Below are 17,288 nucleotides of genomic sequence, written 5' to 3'. Positions count from 1 at the left end.
ACCTTCCTCCTTCCCTCCAAGCCATTCTCTCCCCCTCTGCTCCCTTTCCTCATTTAACTACTTCATTGGGCAGCAGCAGCATTCACAATTCATTGCTGTTGCTGGCTTCAGGTCTTTCTCTCTGGCCGGTCCTGTCTTCATGAAAACAGGAAGTAGGCAGGACCGGCCAGAGAGGAAGGCCTGAAGCCAGCAACAGCAGCAAATTGTAAACGCTGCTGCTGCCTGAAGGACCCGAGGCAGGCGCTTCTCTCCCCTCCCAGCCCAACCCCCGCTGACTCTACGACCCTCCCAGCGAGATGACTTTAATATCAAACTTCCCTCCAGCGTTGGCAGCCGCAGCATGCTAAACAGGCTGCTTCGGCTTTCTTCTGCCGTTGAGTCTCTCTGTCGCGTCATTGATGACGTCATCATTGACGCGGCAGAGGGACTCAACGGCAGGAGAAAGCTCGAAGCAGCCTGTTTAGCGTGCTGCAGCTGCTAACGCTGGAGGGAGGTTTGTGCCGGTATATGCAGAACCGGTATGTCCCTCCCCCTCCAGTACGTGTGGAGCATTTTGCGCGGCGCATCCTCCCACGATCCTGGGTCGGCCACAGCGCTCCAGTGTGGGCCGCTCTCCTGCCTGCCACGGACCTACGGATCATGGAAGCACGCAGGCAGGAGTGCGCATGCGCGGCTACGTTTTATTATTGGCTTTTCAGCAAACTGTAGCTCTATCCTTCCCCCCTTTCTCTCCCCCCTTCTACACATAAGTTCATGTAATCCTTTTTCTTCTTCTCTACCCACTATTTTAAGTTCTTGTAAACCGTGTCGAGCTCCATTCTCATGGAGATGATGCGGTATATAAACTTAAGGTTTAGATTAGATTAGATTATATAGGATTAACACTCATCTCAATCTACACGGGTGGGGGCTGGCACTCCGACATAGAAACTATGTTTCGCCCTAATCAAGCTTTATCAAGGATAATCTCCCTTAACCCGAACGACTCATGCTCCCTGCGTTCAATGCTTTATCAGCTAGCTAGCATGAGTTGTTCAGCTTAAGGGGGATTATCCTATATAATAAAAAGCTAGCTGCGTATGTGCACTCATACTGCGTGCTTCCAAGATCTCTAATCTGTGAGATGTAGTTCCGTGGCCGCAGGAGTGCGCATGCGCGGGTCCCCAGCACTTACCTAGAAAGGAATGGCTGCCAGCGGTGGACTCCCTCATGAGCCGCACCAGCGGTGTTGGCTCCTCTCATGAGCCGCACCAGCGTCGGAGAAGGCTTCCGACACTGGTGGGGATCGTGAGGAGCCGCAGCAATACTTGCCCGGATTAGGCCAGACCGCGGGCCGGGCAGGGACGCACCAAAGAGACTCCAGCCGCGAGCCATGTGAGGGAGGGAAACAGACTGGAAAAAAAAACGTAAGAAGCTTGGCTTGCCTGCGGGAAACTCAATAAGGGAAGGGGGGCCCTTTGAGCAGGCTAGACCGCGGGAGGGATGGGGGAGGGACCAAAAGGAGCAGGCCACATCTGGTAAGAGTAGGGAAGGGGGGTGGGTGAAAATGCTGCTACTGCTGCACAGGGACCTGGAGGGGAAGGGAGAGGGTCAGAAAGACAGAGAAAGGGGGCCAGAGAGAGACAGTGGGAGGGAGAAAGACACAAAGACAGACAGACATATATTCTAGCACCCGTTAATATAATGAGCTTAATGACTAGTCCTTGATAAAGCCCGATTAGGGCGAAACATAGTTTCTATGTTGGAGTGCCAGCCCCCACCTGTGTAGATTGAGATGAGTATTGTGATAAGCAGACTATGCCTGCTAGGAGTGTCCCTAGTGCAGGTCCCAGTGCTAATCCAGACCCTGCCCATAATCTGCCTTATACACCATTTTCTATCTCAGACTGAATTTCCTTCTGGGGCCTGTAGAAGGAGTAAGAGAGCAGCAGTGGTAGGTTCCCATCCCCCTCTGTGTCTTAAAGGGAATCACCAGAAATCCTTTCCACCTGAGGGTTGGGGCGGGGCTGCAAGCTGCTATCCCTGAAGACCAGCTCCTAGAAAATCAGAAGAGAGAGGAACAGCAGCAGGAGAGGTCACAGTGCTCAGGGCTGGGAGCTCCTGAGGCTATGGAGTTTGCAGAGGCTGGAGAAGTAACTTCCAGTCTGTGTGAGGAGCCGCTTGCCATGGAGTTGGAAATAAGCCCTGAAGCTAGTGCTGTGCTGGCTCCTGAGAATGCTCCTATGGAGGTTTGCCTCACAAAAGCAAGTATCTGAATGTTGCTGAAGTTTATTGCAAGTTTGTTTTGCCTACCTTGTCTCAAGAACTGAATAATGCTCACTCATGCTAAAGAGTGCATTTTCTCTATGCTGAAGCTAAACAATGACTTTTATTTTGAAGTTTTGTTTTTGGCTGAAAAGTTTTCCTTTCTTTTGTAATGGACTCTAACTGGACTATAATTTTAAAGAAAACTTACCTCTGAGGAAGAGAGATTTTTTTTGTTGATTAATCCTGACAAATAAGTTGTGGTTTTTTTTCGTTTTGAAGATTAAAAGCCTTGATTTCATTGAAGCTGTGCCTATGACTTTTGAGGGTGTTCCTTATTCTAAACGCTAAAATTATCACCTCCTTGTGTGGCCCGTGGCGGCTCACAAGAATCTACTTGTACCGTTGACCCCAGACACCTTGCCTGCAGTTTGCCAGCTACAGTATTAATATATTATAAATAGAGTTAATAAGTATATGATTATTGATTGTGAGACTGATGACGAATTTTGGTGCCAATATTCTGTATAGAGGAAAGTTTACTGCATACAGAAGGTACTGCCGAAGTCTATGAAATGTTCTTCAAGTATATAAAAATTCATCCATAGAGACCAAAAAATTATATATGAAATTATTTGAATAACGGGTCTTTGGATACACTGATTGTTGAGTGAATTGATTTGTTCTTTACAAAGAATATTATTTAAATAAACATTTGTGCACTAATTAAATAGTCAATGCGTTGAGTGAAAAAAATATAAAAAGCACACCCTATGAGTATCATGCAGAAAATATATATAGCGAGAATGTAGGCACTGAATCAAATTTGCAGCCTACAGTGGTTAAGTTCTCTGCTGTTTTAATTGGGGCCAAAATTTGGAGCGTTAGAGCTTTTATCTCCTTCGGAGTGTTGCTCTTTTCAGTTCAAGACCTCACACTGAGGATACCCTGTCAAAACAAAAAATATTAATTATAAAATTACACTCCCTCTGAGATATTTGTGCATTTTGTATTTTCTATACGTTCAGACAGCCACATCTGCAGGTTCCTCTTAGATCAGGGGTGTCAAAACTCAGTCACATTAAGGGGCTGAAATCTACAATACAGGTTAAGTTGAGGGGCCAGACCCCGCCCCATATTCTCCCCAGACCCCACCCCCATAATAGTACTAATTGTAACACCATTTTTTTCCATTAATATTTCATGTATACACACAATATAATCTTATTAACAACACATAATGGTTAATCTCAATATTAAACTACACAAAGCACACTGTATGCTTATCAACATCCATTCCTACCAGAACACAGAAAACCCCTATGCAAATACGGGACCAAAACTAAAAGTACTAATATATGCAAACAAATCCTAAGATTCAAGACTGTACGCTGTACAACCCCAGAGAAAAAGAAACAAATGCATTTCTTCCTGAACAATGCAAAATATAGACAGCAGATGTAAATTCTCAAAATTGACACAATTCAATCACTAAATTGAAAATAAAATCATTCCCCCTACCATGGAGTGATACAGAGGCATTTAATAGCTTTAGTCTTGTTAACCATCCCTTTTTAAATAATTCCTATTATCTTGTTTGCTTTTTTTGGCCGCCACTGCACATTGGGCAAAAGGTTTCATTGTATTGTCTACAATGACACCCAGATCCCTTTCTTGGGTGCTAACCCCCAAAGTGTCTGGGTGCAAGCATTGAATATCTAGATCTTCAGTGGATTTTGTAGTTATACGGGTGCTGGCCGATATTCAATTCTGGTATTTTCATACCTAACTGGATAAAGATAGGTTGCTTTTCATGTGATCCTATTTGTGCCGTTAGGTTTGAAGGCACTGACGCTGAAGAATAATAATAACTTTATTCTTAAGTTCCGGGTGGTTAACAAACAAAAAAGACTGTACAATCAGTGCAAACTTACATGTAAACAAGTTAAGACAATAATCATGATACAAACTTATCAAACAAATAGGTTTTCAATAACTTTCTAAAGGCATGATATGATTGAGTTTGAGGAATCAAAGAACTTAGCCAGGAATTCATTTTCCCTAACTGATAAGCAAAAGTCTTATCTAAAAATATTTTATAATGACAAGCTTTTACCCATTATGTTATTCCTTCCTATATCAAGCTCTTGTAAACTGTGCCAAACTCTATAATTATGCGGTATATAAACTTAAGGTTTAATTTAGTTTAAACATACAGTTAGTATTGTTATACATATTGTTATACATATTGTTAGTATTTTTATCCGACTTGTATAATTTAAATTGGGAGGATAAAAATGTATCTGGAGCTAGGCCAAAAAGAGTTTTAAAGCAAATGCAGCCAAATTTAAAGAGAATTTGCACTTCGAAAGGCAACCAATGTAGTTGCCAGTAGAAGAGACTGACATGGTCGTACTTTTGTAACCCAAAAATCAAGCGCACTGTAGTGTTGTGCATTACTCAATTACGATTTAGAATTTTCTTATAAGATGCCAAGTAGATGACATTACAATAGTCAAGAGCAGATAGAATTAAGGACTGAACTATTAATCTAAAAGAAACAAAATCAAAATATTTTTTAATAGTTCGAAGTTTCCAGAGGATTGTAAAGCATTTTTTAAATCATAAGATCGGTATGATCTTCTAATATTAAATAGTAATCTAAGATCTTAATTGAGGTGCCAATATCAAAATTCTGATTGTCAATTTGAAGGTCTTTTTTAATCTGCAATGGACTTGTAAGAAAAAATTTATTTTTTTCTGAATTAAGCTTGAGTTTACATAGTAACATAGTAGATGACGGCAGATAAAGACCCGAATGGTCCATCCACTCTGCCCAACCTGATTCAATTTAAATTTTTTTTTTTTTTTCTTCTTAGCTATTTCTGGGCGAGAATCCAAAGCTTTACCCGGTACTGTGCTTGGGTTTCAACTGCCGAAATCTCTGTTAAGACTTACTCCAGCCCATCTACACCCTCCCAGCCATTGAAGCCCTCCCCTGCCCATCCTCCACCAAACGGCCATACACAGACACAGACCGTGCAAGTCTGCCCAGTAACTGGCCTAGTTCAATCTTTAATATTATTTTCTGATTCTAAATCTTCTGTGTTCATCCCATGCTTCTTTGAACTCAGTCACCGTTTTCCTCTCCACCACCTCCAATGTTCTATCTGCGCTAGGAGAACAGCAATCTGGTCTTATATGTTTTCTGAGAAAGCTGACATTGGCAAGAGTATGATAATATCGTTTGCATAAATTAAAAAAATGTTACTTTCAAGTCATGCAATAAATTGGCCATAGAGATCAAATAGATATTACAGAGAGTAGGCAATAATGGGAATCCCTGTGGCACTCCTGAGGGATTACTCCAAACATATGAATATTTCCAGTTGAATAGACTGGAAGTGGTTTAAAGGCTTTTTGCAAAATAGGTCTTATCAGATAAGACCTATTTTGCAAAAAGCCTTTAAACCACTTCCAAACATTCCCAATGATTCCAATAGTATCTAAGCAGGACAATAGTATCTAAGCAGGACAATCTACCAGATTGAGGGCAGTACTTAGATCTAGTTGAAGAATCAAAACACTTAAACCTAAGCTGAACTGTCTATAAAGATAATCTATTAACGATGCAAGAACAGTTTCAGTGCTATAGCCAGAACGAAATCCTGACTGATGATCATGGAGGATATCAAATTTATCTAGGTAGTTTACCAAATCCGCATTTACCAGTCCCTCCATCAGTTTTATAAACAGTGGGATACTGGCTATAGAATTAGTTTCACAGGTAATGGGCTCTTTTTTGATTTTTTACGATAGGCGTAACAACTTTATGGCCTATTTCATTTGGAAATAAACCCTCTGAGTAAGAATGTAATCCATCTAAATAGTTCAGCTTTAAAAGTAAAAGGCGCGTTTCTCAATAAAATTGGAGGGCAATTATCTAATCTGCAATAAGATTTTACATGTTGCTGGCGCTTGCATATCTTCTGCCCCTGGACAATACCACATTGGTCACACTGGATTTTCAACTGCCTTGTACAGTTAAGCGCCACTGAAAATAGGGGAATAGCCCACTCGACGTGGTTTAAGCAGGCAGCAGCTTCTCCTTCCCACTTCATCCATGCTGAATTTTAAGGAGTTATAAAAACATGGATGTTTATTTCATTTCACTTCACTATGAAACTGTAGTGAACGTTTTATATTTTTAGCTAGTCTTTTAGCCCCTTCCCGCGGTCTTGTCTGCTCGTGCCAAATTTTTTTTTTAAGTTTAAAGGTGCCGTGGCGGTTCGCCGCTTGAGTCCTCTTCTTTATCGGCCCCCCTCTTCCCTTACCACGTTCCAAAGGTTTTTTTTTTAAGTTTACAGATACCGCGGCAGCTCCTCTCACGATCTCCGCCAGCGGGGAACCCTTCTCCGATGCTGGTGCGGTTCGTGAGAGGAGGCGACACCATGGCTTTTAAACCCCACTATTGGCACAGCACAGGGGCAGAAGACATCCTGGAGACTTGCGCATGCGTTCTCTGCTGACTACGGACCTACAGATGAGGGATCAGGGAACACTCCAGTAAGAGTGCGCATATGCGCTTAGCATTTTATTATTGTAGATATTCATGTGAGGTTTGTTTAGTGTTAAAATGCAAATAAAGAAACTTCCTTGCAAACATCTTGATTCTAAAACAGTAAGGCCATTTTACTAAAGTGTGGGAATATTGTGCATGCAATACATTTTAACTGCATAATTTAAGGCATCTCCCCAATCCTGTTCAATCTCTATACGACTACATTGAACCTTTACAAGTTGTCAGCTTGGGATGTTATCTTTATATTGATTGAGATTGATTCAGATCTCACCAACCCAGCCTATAAAATAAATCATTGTTTCTCCAAACTCCAAACCTGGGCTATGTCTGTCCAGATGAAGCTAAATGCTGCAAAAACAAAACTTTTATGGCTAGGCCCAAAATTGGACTGTCTTCCTCCAACTGTAACTTTGGATTCCGGGGTCTCCCTACAGATTGAGTTCTCTTCCAAGAAACTGGGAGTTCTCAAAAACTCTTCTTATACTTTTAAGGATCAAATAAACTCTCTTGTCAAGAAGTGCTTTTTTAGCCATTGAATGTTGAGGAAGGTCAGAAACCTTTTCCACCAACAACACTTCTCTGTACTGGTCCAGTCTATCATATTATCCCGGCTAGACTACTGTAATGCTAACTATCTCGGCACAACAAAGACTTGCCTTCAAAGACTCCAACTGATACAAAATACCGCTGCAAAATTAATTTTGGGAAAAAGTAAATTTGACCATGTCATGTGTCTCCTTTTGCTTTTAAACCTTCACTGGCTTCCAGTCTATCTCAGGATTCACTTTAAATGTGCATGTATTACTTTTAAAATTGTATATGGTATCTTCATCCCTCTTGTCCCTTTATTATGGAATGCAAGAGGCACCCAACAATTCAAACTCTCCCTTCCTTCAGTGAAAGGAATCAAAGGAGTCAAGAACTTTAGTCAGTCCTTGGTTTTCAAATTTTCTCAACTATGGAACAAACTTCCTCTTATTTTAAGGGGTCCTGGTGCTTTCAACTTTTTTGTAAATCTTTAAAAACTATTTTATTGCCAAACACTTCGGAATCCAGTCATATTAATATTTTCTGATTGTTACTTTTTTCAGCTAAGTTTTAGTTTAGTTTAGTTTAAATGCAGGGGTGGTCCCCAGCACCTGTCCTGCATTTGGCTCAAAGGGCAGATACCACACTGACTCTGCATTACAAGCCCTGAACATATAATGCAAGCTGTGGTGCTAAACTGTAAGTTAAAGTACTACAGTGATGCCATCCTGAGTGGGAACCCCTTGATCCAATGCTGCCAAATGAAGATCAGTTCCCAATCAAAAACCACTACAAGGCATCCCCCACCCCCAATGATGATGTCCCCACATCCCGTACCCTCTGCTCTGGGTCAAGCACCTCTCCACATCAAGACACCCTTCCCCAAGCATAGCAAATCTCTCCACTAACAATGCTATTTCTTCCTCCCCCCCCCCCCCCAAAAGGCCCTCCAACACCATACCTTGATTCTCCCCCACCCTCTCAGTCATCCCAGGGACTCACCCTGAAATTCCATGGTAGTGTACAGCCTTGGAGTAGGTATGGTCTCTCTCTACTTCTGTCCCATTTGGCATCGGATTTTCAGAATAATTCTCCTGATGCCTCATGGTAGTCTCATGGTATTACCTCTAGGGTTCAGCCATCCATAAGGGCAATCTCTACTGCTAGGGGTTAGGTCAGCCATCTGGAAACCTGAAATCAGGCAGGCTGGGAGCAGAGGAAGACCACTCTTGCTCCATGCCTGTAGACTACCTGGAAATCCCCCAGTGAGTCCTGAAAGGAGGGGGGGCAGTGTATGACATTGAGGGGGTATCTGTTGGGGGGAAATGAGGTGAGTTGCCTATGGGGGAAATTGCTGCACTTATGGTGTCTTGATATGGTGAGTGTTCTTGCAGGGGAGATTGTCACTGCAGAGAAGATGCCTTGTGGTGGTGAGAACCCCCTTATAGACAGGCCATGCTGCCAGTAGCACAGCTGAACTTAATGCCACCTCGTGAGGTAGTATTAAGTGTCCACACCGGCCTACATGCTAGCTGTCACAGCCAGCCACTTCTCCATGCCATCCCTATCATAACTCAATCTGCACCTACTCACATGAACAGCTGGAGTGAACTTTTTACTGCGCTGACTGACAACAGTCATTAGTATAGCTTTCGAGCAGTAAAATCCATGCTAACGGCTTAATGCAACTTAGTAAAAGGACCCCCATGTGTTGCAGAATTTTGGAACCCTGTAAAACATAGAGCTATAGGCCTAGTTTATATCCCCTTAACTGTGTAAGATGAGATTCATATGCTTTTCAAGGCTTATGTACTACAATGTTTGTTTTGCTGCTCCTTTGAAAGATACAACATTAAAAGAGAACTCCAGCTGCCTCTCTAATCAAAGATGTTGGGAAGTTCGGAGAGAATATGTGCTTTGTATAAGGAGCTTAGCCAGTTTCCTTCTGTATCCAGCGCCTACATTGGACCTGAAGTCACAGCTCCGAATGGCAGCAAATTCTGCAATCTATATTCAGGTAAGATACAACCGAGAAGCCTGTCTGTGGGTAAGACATGAACAAGGAGTTTGTACTCACCAACTGAAACTCCAGTGAAAAATAGTAAGTGTGTGAGGGGCTGACAGAAATATTGGTTTCGTATATTGTGATTTAGAAATCTTAATGAGGCAAAGAGCACATTCACATAGTATGACAGCAGACTCATAGCATCTATAAAATATGCATACTTAATACCAACCAGTCTTTGCAATTTTTGGGACACAGGCTGTATTACTTTACCACAGTGGCAAGTTTTGCGGTTTTAGATTCCATCCTTTGTTTACATCCTTTGAGACACTAAAGATCCTTTGATAAGCTGGGTGGTTCTTAGATGTTAGATGCCTCAATTAAGATTGTTTTATTGGAGTGACACTAAAGATAACAGGGCTTTTCTTATGAAATAAGCCCTAATGTTTATCGATTGTAGGGATGGGTTTGTTATCCTGCTTTTAAGCACGCTGCCATTGGCATCAGAGATAGGGGAATTCCATGTCTGGTTTCCTAGTATTCATTGGTAGATTATTTTTTTTGTAGAAGAAATGAAGAAAAGTCTTTATCATATACTCAGGCTCATTAGGAATTTCTATTCTGGCATAGAAACATGATGGCAGATAAGGGCCTAATGGCCCATCCAGTCTGTCCATCCGCAGTAACCATTATCTCTTCCTCTCTCTAAGAGATCCCATGTGCCTATCCCAGGCTTTCTTGAATTCAGACACAGTCTCTGCCTCCACCACCTCTTCCAGGAGACGGTTCCACGCATCTACCACCCTTTCTGTAAAATACTGTATTTTTTGCTCTATAAGACACACCTGACCATAAGACGCCCCTAGGTGTAGAGGAGTTAAAATCAAGAAAAAATATTCTGAACCAGATGGTGTACTCTGTCCCACCTTTCTACCCTGTCCCCCCTCTGGTGGTCTAGAGGTAGGCCAGGACAGGAGGTGGAGGGGAAGATGTGCCACCTTATTGTGCCTTTTGGTATAGGAATTTCCTGTCATCAGAAGTACGGTAACTCTTTCCAGCTCCAGGATTGATTACTGTCTTGTTTTTTTACACACACACATACCCCGTAGTCTAAAAATGAACATCATTGGTATTCCCATGTTTTTTACCACCACCGCCCCCCCCCCTTCGTACTTTTTAAAATCCTGGTGGTCCATGTCCTGTGAGGGTGCTGGTTATTTTTGCGTATTCAGAACTTTTAATATAATTTTTGGTGCATACATACAAAGGAGGCATAGCCCCTGACGAAACATGGTGTGAAACGATTGGGCAGCCATTGGGCATAAAAAATAAGTGCCTTCCTTTCTTTAGCACCATAAGCACTAAATGCACTTTATCTAATATAATAAAACCCTAAGCCGCGCATGCGCACTCCCACCTGCGTGCTTCCGTTTTCTGTGAGCTGTAGGGCACCACAGATAGGAGTGCGCATGCACGCAAATCTCTCTCTCTTCCCCCCGAGGCGGATGTCGGCTGCCGGCGGCTGCAGGCTGCGGCGGCTGAGTACAGAGCCACCAGCAGCGGGTGGCGGTCAGCCCAAGAAACCCCTGACCTACAGGCCTGGCCAAAGTTTAAAGTACTGAGTGTAGGAGGGGCAGGAAAAGCTAGACTGAGGGAAAAAATGATGCTGCACAGGGAAGTAGGGAAGGATAGGATAGGAAGAAAGATACAGGGGCAGGGAGAGTGACAGACAGATAAAGGGGGCCAGGGAGGGAGAGAGACAGAAAGAAAGACAGCAGGAGGAAGAGAGACAGAAAGAAAAAGACAGGGGTAGGGAGAGAAACAGAAAGAAAGACAGATATATATTCTAGCACCAGCGGGAGGAAGGGAGACAGAAAGAAAAGAAGAAAGACACAGGGACAGGGAGAGACACAGAAGGACAGACAGACAAAGGGGGCCAGGGAGAGAGACAGACAGAGAGAGACAGAAATAAAGACAAACAGACATATTCTAGCACCCGTTAATGTAACGGGCTAAAATACTAGTATTATTATATGTTATCAAATTAAAAGGATTTGAGCACATGTCACTTTACCAAGACCAATGATGAATTACCACCCCAGTAAGGGCATGAAAAATTACTAAGTAGTGCTTGGGTATTTGAGGTCTGGTTAATCAATTTGACTTGATATCAATTTGTTCTCTGGCTTATGCAATTATTGTTTGTTTGAACGAATTGTTGTTTTCTTCTATTAAAGTTCATTAATTTACTTACTACAGAAGTCAGACTTACTGGTTTATAGCTCCCAACCTCCTCCTTTCTTACCCAATCACAGGCTTCTTCTGGGTAGAACAAACAGAAATCCTTCAGTATCATTAGTTTAGTCTTGGTATTTTTATTGGAGATTATTAATGGTACATAGCTTAATAAAGAGTATAGACAACAATGTCAACAAGCAGATATAAGGGCTTATCAAATAGAGTAACTGTAGCATAAAATAAAGGAAACATGATTATGTAGAATCATTAATTATTCAAGCGTAAACGCATAGTCAAGGTGTGAATTTATCATCAGTTATAATTAAGACATTTACCCAAGTGACCAAGATTGTCACACAGTTCTCTCATAATATCCCAACCCAGTCATCAGAGCACACCTAGTCCCAGATTTTCAGGATATCTTCAATGAATATGCATGAGATAGATTTGCATACACTGCCTCAACTGTAATGGCAAAGATAGTGCAAAATATTAATTTATAAAGAAAATGATTAGCTGCTCATGAACACAGTCCTTTGAAAATCATTCAAGGTTTACCACACCTCTATCCTTATTTGAGTGTGTCTTCTGTAGTCCCGCTCTCTGCACTTCAGCTGTGAAAACAGAACAGAAATAGTTGTTAAGCGATTCAGTCTTATTTTTATCAACTTCTACATATTTCTTCCCTTCACCTTAAGTCTCACAATGCTACTTTTGTACTTCCTCCTATCACTAACATCCCACCTACTGGTTGTCTAAATAAGGTACAGGGTGGGGGGAGTCCAGGTGGCTGAGGCAGGAGGGATGCACACTCCCTCCTGCCCCGGCCACTCAGACCTCTCCATACCCCCGTGAGGATCAGCAGGAGGGATGCTCACTCCCTTCTGCCTCAGCTACCTGGATCCCACACACCCCCCTGCTCCACCCCCCACAGTACCTTATTTAGACAACCAGCAGATGGGGTGCACACTCCCTCTTGCCAGCAGATCTTCCCCTTCCCAGTGCATTTTAGGATGCACTGGGAGGGGCCTAAGACTCTGATTGGTTCAGGCACCTAAGGCATGCACTAGGAGGGACATAGGGAGGAGTCTTCCTCTCCTCTAGACCTCATTCCATTCCCCAACCATCTCTCTGTCCCTCCATGAGTCCAACTTTTCTTTCTCTCTCATCCCCCCGATCCATTTTCACCACTGCCCATTCCTCCTTCTATCACCTCTCTCCAACACCATGCAACATCTCTCCCTCCATCACTATGCCCAACATTCCTCCGTCTTGCATCACCTTCAATCTATCCCTCTGTTCTCTCTCCACCACCATATCCAACATTTATCCCTCATCCTTCTATCCCTCATTCATCTCTACCTTACTCCTCTCTATGCCCAATTTTTCTACTCCTTTCCCTATGTACACCTTCTCTTTCCCTCTCACTCACACATTCAGGCACAGCAATTGTCCCTTTCTATTCCCTCCATTCCTCTTTCCTATGTCCTAAGTTAGTGCCCCCTTCCTCCCTCCCTCCTATATCCCAGGTTCGTGCCCCCACCCCCTCACTGCCTTCCAGCCTTTGTCCCACCCCCCTTTCTCCCTTCTTCCCTCCCTCAAAGCTGACCTGCACCCAAGAATGCCTGCCTCCAAGCTGACCTGCTTCCAATTCCTCCTCCTCCCCCGGTCTGCCACCGCCGCCATTTAATTGTCCCCTGCTGCTGCTGCAACTCCAGGAAGGGCCAGACACATGCAGCGATTGTACACCGCCAGCCCACAAGCCTTCACCCCCAACGTCAATTCTGATGTCGGAGAGAAGGTCCGGGCCAGCCATTAGCTTGTGGGCCAGAGGCGTGCAATTGCTGCATGTGCTTGGCCCTTCCCAGAGTTGCGGCAGCAGCGAGGGATAATTAAATGGCGGTGGGTTATGGGTGGCAGTGGGGGGCGGTAAGGAGGAATCGGCGGTCAGCCCGAGTACCCCCTAGGATATGCATACCGCAGGTTGATAAACACTGGTCTAGATAAGGTCCTGGGAGTAGGAGGTGGGAAAGTTTGAATGGCTGAGACAGGAGGGAGTGGGCATCCCTCCTGCTGATCCTTACAGGGGTGTGGAGGTGGGTCTGGGTGGCCAGGTAAGTGGGGGAGGGGGCTTTTTTTTTTTAATGTTGTGCGTGTGTTACACACAAAATCTGTGCCCATTTAAAAAAACCAAACTGCTCTTTCTTCCCTGAACAGCTGAGCGGCAGGAGGTTGCTTTGGTGCTTTCCCTGTTGCTCAGCTGTTCAGGGCTTCCCCTGCCGGCTCAGTCGCTTTCTTTAGTGACTAATCAGATGGGGTTACGGTGGACCACTGCAAAACTCATTTGCATGTGAAATTGTTTCAACATCAATCGCCATTTTCAAATGGGACAATTTCCGGCACCACTGCAACCCACAGGGTTTTAACCGAAATTTTAGACCATCCGGCTCTTGAGTCTGAAGAAGAAAATACTGTGTGTGTGTATGTGTGAAGTGCAGTAAATCGTATCACACTGCCTGAGGCATGGTAGTATATCAAATTAGAGGAAGGGAAGATAATCTATTAAATGTATGGAATAATCAAATCATTGAAACAAACTCCATTTAAGGAAAAGCTAAAAACCACTATAGCATCTAGTATAGAAAATGTGAATCAAAATGTTATTTTAAGTATCAGAAAGATACAGTTGGATTATAATCCTAATTGAGTATTAAAAAGAAAAATTGGGGTGGACATATCATAAATTGTACAGACTTTGGAACCTCTTATGAAATATACCATTCCAGGTTCCTGTCTTGTGTACCGTTATAATCATTTATGTCCACCCCCCCTACCACTGAGAAGCTTTATACTTTATTTATTTAAATAAAATTCAATCATACTAATTACTTAATTTAATAAATTACTAATCTTAAATACTTTTGAATATCAAATAAGAATGTTAGGTGTTAAATTGAAAGATACATAATTTAATGAATTGTTATTTTTTATTATATTTAAATATTGAGTTATGAATGATATACGTATTTGATATACGTTTATAGGGTTGATATTGATATTTGTTCAAGGCCTTTCTATACAATACCAGTAAGGCAAAGTATGGCATGATTTAATTGGAAGAAAGGGAATTTGATGTTGAAAGTAGAGCACTGTGTATACTTTTCATTGCTATAGAAATGATAAATAGTAGTAGGACTTATGAGAGGCATATGTGAGCGTTTGAGTATTTGAAAGGTATATGAGTGTTTACAGGAGTTTAGTAGTTGCAGATGCTGAAATTTGGTGATACAAGTCAAAACCAGTAAAGTGTATTGCTCCATTTTTTTCAGGACATGTTAATTCAATCCTGGTTTTACCCCACTGCCTGCAGGAACTTAGTTCAGTTGTGCATATTGATTTCATTCATGAAAATGAGACTGAAAATCCGTACAGGTAATGGGTTAAAATCCAGAACTGGATCAGCTGGTCTTGAAAATGTGCAAAGAGTACAGCATGAGCTAAGGCCCTTCATCCATCCATCTGTTTTTCTTCTTATAGAATGGTGGCAGCGAGACCTGGATCGCAGTCAGCACCTGAGGTTCTGCCGTCAGTACAGTGTATTCCATAATGGAAGAGCTGTGGAAAGTGTAGCACCAGCAGGAGCCTGCGTGGAGATTCAGGGCGAGTATGTGACCTTCCCTTTTGTGCTTGCTTGCTCCTGTCATCAGTAGTTGTTTTGATCCACTCTAGGGAAAGCAGGGAAGACAGGTTACAGATGAATTAAAGTTTTTTGCTTGACACCGAACATCTGATATTTCTGTCCCTCTTCAGAACACAAGAACTGCCTTAATGAGTTGACCATAAAACTTCATACTAGCTAGACTTGGACACCTGGGAATTCAGAACCTGGTTGAAATCTTTTTTGACAAATAGTGGTAGAAACTCTTCAGCTTGGTTTCCTGTTTATCAGGTGCTTCACAAGGATCCACTTTATCTGCTATATTATTCAGCAAATATATGGTTCAACTGTGTCATATTCTATCATGTTTGGGAGTGCAATCCCGAATATATGCAGATGATATTCAGTTTTATGTTCTAATGAAAGATGGAAAAGTTCTTTGGAATTTTTTTTTTTTTAAATATCTTTATTCATTTTTAACACTTTCATTAAGTGAATACAAGAATTTTAAAATATAAATCTTCACATGATTAAGGACTCCTTTTACAAAGCCGCGTTAGCGGTTTAAAGCACGCTAATTTGCCGGCCGCGCTAGCCGCTACCGCCTCCTCTTGAGCAGGCGGTGGTTTTTCAGCTAGCGCAAGGGTTAGCGTGCGCTAAATAAAGCCGCTAACGCAGCTTCGTAAAAGGAGTCCTAAGAGTTGCATTTATTCAAATAGGCTTCAGTTGATGAAGACACAAGTTTCAAGTTTAATAAAAATTTGATATACTGCCTATCAGTCTTCTAAGCAGTTTGTACATAATAAATATAGTAAAATAGGCTAACATACAGGACCTACTGGAATGATAGGCTTAAGGTAAAGAAGTACATTGTAAAATAGGAAAGAAAGCCATATAGGGGAAATACAAAAGGAAGGGGGATCCCATCTGACAACCAAAGCAGAAGTGAAGATAATGTTTCATAAGGTTAGACGTGTTTTTCAGGTGGTTAATCTGGGTAGAAAGCCTCTTTACTGGTCCGGAAATGTATTCTTTTGTTGTGGCATCAAGCTGAGGCGCCCACCCTTACTATGTGGAGGAATGAAATGTTCACTTAGTTAAAATTTGAATATCTGGATGTCCGAAGGGGTGGTCCTGGTCCGTGGAGAAAATTTAAGAAAATATGGGCTCCTGTTAGGGAAGGACTGTCCCATAGAGCCTGAAGTTCGCTTTTGAACTTTTGACACTGAAGTGCTGGAGTGGGGTGGGGGTCTTTTGGTGAGTGGTTTGGATCTTTTAGGTCTTCGTGAAGGATTAACACACAAGACCTTACTGGTTCTTATATTTTCTAATTGTTTGCTGTTGTACATATTTCCAGAAAACTTAATAAAAATTATATATATATATATACAGTAAAACCCTGGATTGCAAGTAACTTGGTTTGCAAGTGTTTTGCAAGACAAGCAAAACATTTTATTAAATTTTAACTTGATTTACAAGCAATGTCTTGCAATACAAGTACATACAGTATACACACATCACAACTATGGTTCTTCTCTCTCTGACGCTGCAAGAGTATAGTGACTTCTATACGAGCAAGGTCTTGCAATACGAGTACATACAGTCTACATGCGTCACATCATCACAACTGAGCTGATGGTTCTTCTCTTTCTGATGCTGCAGGAGTGTAGTGATTGTTCTAAATGAGCGAGGTATTGCAATGCAAGTACGTATAGTATTTTGTATTAAAGTTTTTGGGTTGTGGAACGAATCATCCGAGTTTCCATTATTTCCTATGGGGAAATTGCTTTGATATAAGAGTGCTTTGGATTACAAGCATGCTTCTGCAACGAATTAGGCTCGCAAACCAAGATTTTACAGTATATATAAAAAAAGGAAATGTTTTTAGTTTTCCTTTGAAACAATCTAACATGGGTTCATCCCGTAGTTCCGGGGATAATGAGTTCCAAAGAGATTGGGCTATGATGGAGAAGTTTGTTGTTCATGCAGTGCTAATAATATGGAGAGATGGAACGGTTAAGAGAGTTTGTGAT

General features: G+C 42.2%; 1 protein-coding gene across 11 annotated transcripts in view; it reads left to right on the top strand.

Moving 5' to 3' along the window:
- LOC117351463 (acylamino-acid-releasing enzyme-like) overlaps positions 1 to 17,288 on the top strand; it is a 162,230-nt gene that overhangs the window by 12,449 nt on the left and 132,493 nt on the right. For 10 of the 11 annotated variants that reach the window (XM_033926764.1, XM_033926767.1, XM_033926771.1 and 7 more), the window contains 2 exons: positions 9,199 to 9,371; positions 15,135 to 15,261. In XM_033926764.1, coding sequence (XP_033782655.1) covers positions 9,242 to 9,371; positions 15,135 to 15,261 — 257 coding nt within the window. In that variant the 5' untranslated portion in view covers positions 9,199 to 9,241. Of the gene's footprint in view, positions 1 to 2,062; positions 2,244 to 9,198; positions 9,372 to 15,134; positions 15,262 to 17,288 lie in introns of those variants that run through there. The other variant, XM_033926766.1, reaches the window with a different exon arrangement.

Source organism: Geotrypetes seraphini, chromosome 17, assembly GCF_902459505.1.
Source record: "Geotrypetes seraphini chromosome 17, aGeoSer1.1, whole genome shotgun sequence".
Taxonomy (NCBI): Eukaryota; Metazoa; Chordata; class Amphibia; order Gymnophiona; family Dermophiidae; genus Geotrypetes; species Geotrypetes seraphini.
The sequence above is the reverse complement of the archived record's forward strand: the minus strand, read 5'-3'. Positions and strand labels throughout refer to the sequence as shown.